The following is a 6,000-nucleotide window of genomic DNA, read 5'->3' as shown; positions in this document are numbered from 1 at the left end:
CACTTGTAAAATCATTTTATTGGTATAAATATACATATGAATAAAATACCTCAGCCTGTAATGTAAGTGAATATTTGTGAAATGTCTTAAAAAGAGTAGTGTTTTGATTTTTTTACAGGTGTCAAAGTATTCTTTCTTCAAATCATACATTAAAAGCTAATATGCAGACAGAAATTAAAGCCCTCTGAAAATCACGAACACTCATAAAACTTCATTCCAATCGACTATGTACATTGACCCCGGCACATGGTAACATCAGCCGCGGGCCTCTCTCACTCTGTTCTTCGCTGTGCTTACTGATGGTCCTACAGAGGTCACCGACCAAATTTAAATGTACAATTCCACATCAGGAAGGAAGAAGTTCCCCATGGGAGAATGTAAAAACCATAGCCGAGATCTAATATATATAATTTGTACAAATTATTTATTAGTGTGCTCTGTTAATATACTTACAATGTGCAATTGCGTACATCAAGAACAAATCGCTCTATCAAGTGCAGACGTGACGGGCCCCCACAGCGGAGCCCCACGGTCAGCCGACGGTATTACTTGAGTGAGTTATGTGTCTGGTTGCTTTGTCCACCTCCCAAAACTCAAATTGCAGGGCAAACTGTAGCTGCCTCAGAGAAGATTCAAGTAGGACGCATGGAGAGTCACTGGCATTCACTGAAGGCATAGAAGGAATGCTTCAAACTCAAACGCCCAGGGTGGGCAGAAGACCAAACAAGTGTGTTTGGATTCCCCCCCACCCCAAAAACTGGGTCTGTTTGTTTTCAAAAAGTAAGTAAAGAAAGAAGGAGAAAGAAAAGAAAAAAGCACCAAGAGAAGAGCGTCGGAAGTAGGAAGAGGTGTTGCCCTTGGTTCCTCTCTAATGGCTAACAGAGCACCCTGTGCAGTCTGCATGGGGGACCTTTACACAAAAATAAACTCTTTTTCTGCTTCTTCCCCAGAGTCGCTGGACTTGCTGCCTTGGTGGTCATCTTTACTGGAGGACCATCGCTTCTGTTCTTGGTACTCCTGGGCCTGCTGGCCCCAGCTCTTCCTTGAAACTGAAATAGAAAGGGAAGGATGTCATTACAGTCGATGAACAAGGGACAGTCAATGGCCTGACCATTAACGGGGTGAGATGCAGGGGCCCCGAGAGGCGGGAGGGCTCGGGAGGACCTTACGCAGAAACAACTCACCAACTACGTGTAGAGACTCGAGACGAAAATTAAGAACAAACCAACAAAACCAGAAACAAATTAAAACAAGAAAACATACAAACCCCAGTCTAGCAATGATGGTGGAGTAATTGCCCGAACTGAGCCTTTGGCACGTGTCCTGTCGGGCACACTCCGCTCTCTAATCGCTATTCCTCACAGCTACCCAGGAAGGCAGGTTTTGTAAACTTGGAATCCAGATTTAAACTGGATCCCTCTCTTGGGGAGCCTGGAGGGCTCAGTCAGTTGAGCATCTGACTCTTGGTTTTGGCTCAGGTCATCATCTCAGGGTCCTGAAATCGAGCCCCGAGTCAGGCTCTGTGCTCAGCGCGGAGTCTGCTGGAGATTCTCTCTCTGCCCCTGCACACATGCACTCTCTGAAATAAATCCATAAAATCTTAAAAAAAAAAAAATAAGAGGAATCTCTCTCTTCAAAGACCCTGTTCTTTACAACTAGAGCAGAGCTTCACTGGTACCATACGCCTCAAGGCTCTTTTTTTTTTTTTTTTAAAGATTTTATTTATTTATTTGAGACAGAGAGAATGAGATACAGAGAGCATGAGAGGGAGGAGGGTCAGAGGGAGAAGCAGACTCCCCGCCGAGCAGGGAGCCCGATGCGGGACTGGACCCCGGGACTCCAGGATCATGACCTGAGCCGAAGGCAGTCGCTTAACCAACTGAGCCACCCAGGCGCCCCGCCTCAAGGCTCTTAAGGGTTATTACATATTCCACACCAAGCCTGTTGTATAGACACCACTTAAGCTAAAAATACCAAACCCCACACTTTGTATGGCTTGAAAGAAGAGAAAAGCTACCTCATGGCTCAAAAGGTCAAACGATCCAACCAGAACACAGGCCTGGAGAGAGACAGGATTCATCTGACGCTTCTCATCAGCCTGATGTTAGCATTATGCTAAAAACTCATCTTGCCAGGAACTAGCTATTTAAATGCTTAACCCACTAAAGAGTGTTTTTCAGGAAGTAAAATCTCCTGAAACCTAACAGTCAAAACACAACATGATAAAGTACTTCCCTTGCCAATCTGGTTGTCAGAGCCAGATTCTGATCTCTAGACAATAAAAATTTGAATTTCATTAATTACATTAAAATGAAATTAGTGTTCTGAAAAGGATAAGCATTTCAAATTTCATCATAAAAATCAGTAATTTTTTTTAAAGATTTTATTTGTCAGAGAGAGAGCAAGAAGGAGCACAAGTAGGGGGAGCGGCAGGCAGAGGGAGAAGCAGGCTTCTCGCTGAGCAGGGAACTCATGGGGCTCGCTCCCAGGACCCTGGGATCATGACCTGAGCCGAAGGCAGATGCTTAACTGACTGAGCCACCCAGGCATCCCCCAAATAAGTAATTTTTTAAAAATTTGACCTCTTTTTACCCAACACCTTTGAGCAAATTCTCAGATGGAAAAGTGATGAATAAATATCACAACTGATTTTATTTTTTAGCTTGAACCATGTAAAAAAAAAATAAATGTCCTTTGAAAGTTGTCAACAAATCAGGTTTGGGGGAAAAAGGTAAAATAGGTTTCTATATATAGCTTGTCCTTTATCACAAAATCAATTTGATAGTAACACATGAAGGGTCCTGTATATTCTCAACCTCTGCGTGTGCTATGAACAGGAGGGAGCAGAGCAGATTTGTAGTATCTTCATCTCGAAGACACTGCAATAATCTGACCTCAAAATAGAGCATTACTAGGGAAATCTTGCTAGAAAATTCTACTCATTCCCTCTTAAAACCAAAATGAATTGTTCCTGTGTATCAAGTGACTCAGAAACAAATTTCCAACACTCTAGGTTCAAAAAAAGAAATACACATGGTGATACATTGCTTATTTGTCTTCAGAGCAAACTATTTGCTCTAAGTCTTAGATTCAAAAGCTATTCATCCCTCCCAGCATTTTAGCTTCCTCAAAATCCCAGGCCTAATTCATGTTCTGTAACACCAGAGTACTCTAAAAATGGAGAAATTCATGCCATCAACAATGTTTATGTCACAGGCAAAAACAGCACCATGGACCAAGGTCTCTGGGGCGCAGCTAACTGAAACTCAGGGAGATCCCACAAAGGAATCTTCCTGCAGAAAGCAGTGTCCTTCAGTGTCCTTCAATCCACATCCCAGTGACCTGATTCGGAGTCCTCCAGGGCTGGGGGGGGGGGGAGGGCTGGGGAGGGAGGTACAGAAGGATACAGAAAACATTAATAAGTGAACAGGCTGGGTTTTATTTAGGTTGGTGACACAGACCCAGCACCAGTCATGAAGGCACAAATTTTAATTTGTCCAACAAAATCCCTGAGAGGAATAACATGGTCTTTCTAGAGGCCCAACAAAACAGTTCACTAAGGCAGTGACACTATTTAAAATCATTCTAGGGGCGCCTGGGGGGCTCCGTCGGTTAAGCGTCTGCCTTTGGCTCAGGTCGTGATCCCAGGGTCCTGGGATTGAGCCCCGTGTGGGGCTCCCTGCTCAGCGGGGAGTCTGCTTCTCCCTCTGCCCCTCCCCCCGCCCCCGCTCATGCTTTCTCTCAACTAAAAAAATCATTGATTAAACTCTACCACTTGTGAATGTGATCATGGCGTTGCAGGGAGGCCGGAGAATGGACAGGAGACCGAACCAGGTGAGATCAGGGAACTGAAATCAGATGAGTAGCCAAAGCGCTCGCTCTTCCAGCCTCCCGACTTCTTCTCATTAGCCCAGAACACTGGTGCAAACAACTTTGTACGGGAATGTTCTTTGTCAAGCCCTTAGGCACCACTTATTTGATTACATATAATTAGGATGCTAATTACAATTATATTGAAGTAGGTTTGGTCAAGCTCCCGCTAATGAATAGTCCGAATAAGATTATGTCTGCTTGAAACTTAAAAGGATTTTAAAATATTTATAAAATCCTGGCTTTTTTTTTTACTAATTCAGATGGACCTTCTCCTAGGCAGTCTGATGTAATGCTTGACTTTAATGCAGGATAAAAAAGAAAAATCAGATCATTTTACTCCACTTCTTCAGTGCAAGTATCCTTACAGTTAACGCACTGGGGCATCTCTATACGTGGGTCTATACACGTGTTTACTGCCATTCCACGTACCATTAGAATTATAAAAAATACCTGCCTGAGTGAACATTTAATTTATTCAACACAAACACTCCGTGTACACTCACCTCCCATCTACGGTGCCAACGACGGGTGCAGAGAGGCTCAGACATGAAACCTGTCATTCTTGAAGATGATTTGACTTTGCATACATATATATATATATATATACACACACATGCAAATATATATACACATACACACGTGCTAATTTTAAAGCTTCCAAAATGTGCATATAAATTCAGAATTAGAGATGCATTTGAAAATTGGAGCTTTTCTCCATTTTAAGCTCCACGGACATTCATATTTCCCAGGAGGAAAACATGATGACCTTAAAAATAATATTCCGTAGCCGGCCCTGATTTTTTTTTTTTAATACTTTCTGTTAAGAGCCCAAACTGCCGACCAACTGTTAGATTTCTTTTGGAGAACTCATATAGGGGTAATAGATCACAGATCTGGTGAAAAAATGCTTAGAACAGAGTACCGGCTTACAGACCACAAACCATAGCCAGGTATTGGCTGGCTTTAGGTTGGATTATGGAAGAAGCAGGTGACATATAAAGGCAATCTCAGAATAAGATGGCCTGCGCCAACAGGATACACCATGAGACATACAAAGCCAAAACCAACTATTTTCTTCAAGAAAATAGGACACACTCTAATGAAAACATCACAGCTTATCATTAAACGCAAGACAGGAAAGGACGTGAAATTCAAAAGTGACAGAGACTTCCAGTAAAAGAAAACATTTTACCTGTCTAGTCAATACTAAAATAGCCACGTAATTAAAACAGTAATCATGGTGAAACTATGCGGCATGCTTGGAGAACGACAGCCTCTGTCTGTTACACGGTTACTTGATTGAGGAAAGTAAGAAAGCTGTTTTAGCATAAACGAAGCTACTCATAAAAGATTTAAAGGGAGGCACACAGCATGGTCTAACACCATTGCTCTGCCAAATGCCATTTGTTAACCAGGAACTAACTATTCAGAAAGCAGACTGCTTTGCGGTTCTCAAGGTTGAAGACAGGCAAGGGCAGGAGTCGGCACTAACAAAACAAAATTCAAATCTTTGACATAAAATGACCTTAATCGAAGCTTCCGTAAAAATTACTTTTCTGGGGGTTCCTGTCCGCATTTCAAGAAATCGAGGCAGAAAAGCAAATACAAGATGGTCCTGTTGAATTCCATCAAACTTGGACGCAGCCCATCACAGTGAGGACTGTACGCCAACGAGGTCATGGAAAAATCTGCGAGAGGCACGGAATTCCTTGCCTTCCAGCAGCCTCGTTTTACTCTAGCTCAAAGCCTTCCTGCGGGGTCAGTGTGGTCCTGGGGGCGTCTCTGTGTGTGTTGTGTGGAGTGTTGTGGCCTCTCAGAAGCGGGGACACCGCATCGCATCAATGTGCTTTCTTAATAATCAAGTGAGAGGAGTCAACCAATACAACAGTTCAAATGCAAATTTCCAAACTCTGGAAACATCTATGCAACCTTATCAATAAGAGGCAAAACAGAGACAGAGCTTCTGATTCAACACTCTAAAAAGAACTCTGTCTCTCTTCAGAAAACAAATGTGTTCATTTACGTAATTTTTCTATCGCTTGAAGATAACAGATTTTCTTGAAAATATCAGAGAAAAATCTCTTACAGAGAGAAAAGTGACTGTTTAGCATGTGTCTATAGGAAGTC

The 6,000-nt window shown here is 42.6% G+C and overlaps 1 protein-coding gene across 4 annotated transcripts in view; it reads right to left on the bottom strand.

The window, feature by feature from the left end:
• Nucleotides 1-6,000, bottom strand: part of CARMIL1 (capping protein regulator and myosin 1 linker 1) — a 308,617-nt gene continuing 302,617 nt past the window's right edge. For all 4 annotated transcript variants that reach the window (XM_034985796.1, XM_034985797.1, XM_034985799.1 and 1 more), the window contains one exon: nucleotides 1-1,049. In XM_034985796.1, the coding sequence (XP_034841687.1) occupies nucleotides 913-1,049 (137 nt within the window). In that variant the 3' untranslated portion in view covers nucleotides 1-912. The remainder of the gene's footprint in view (nucleotides 1,050-6,000) is intronic.

This window comes from Mirounga leonina, unplaced genomic scaffold (genome assembly GCF_011800145.1).
Source record: "Mirounga leonina isolate KUSES-001 unplaced genomic scaffold, KU_Mleo_1.0 Mir_366, whole genome shotgun sequence".
Lineage (NCBI taxonomy): Eukaryota > Metazoa > Chordata > Mammalia > Carnivora > Phocidae > Mirounga > Mirounga leonina.
The sequence above is the reverse complement of the archived record's forward strand: the minus strand, read 5'-3'. Positions and strand labels throughout refer to the sequence as shown.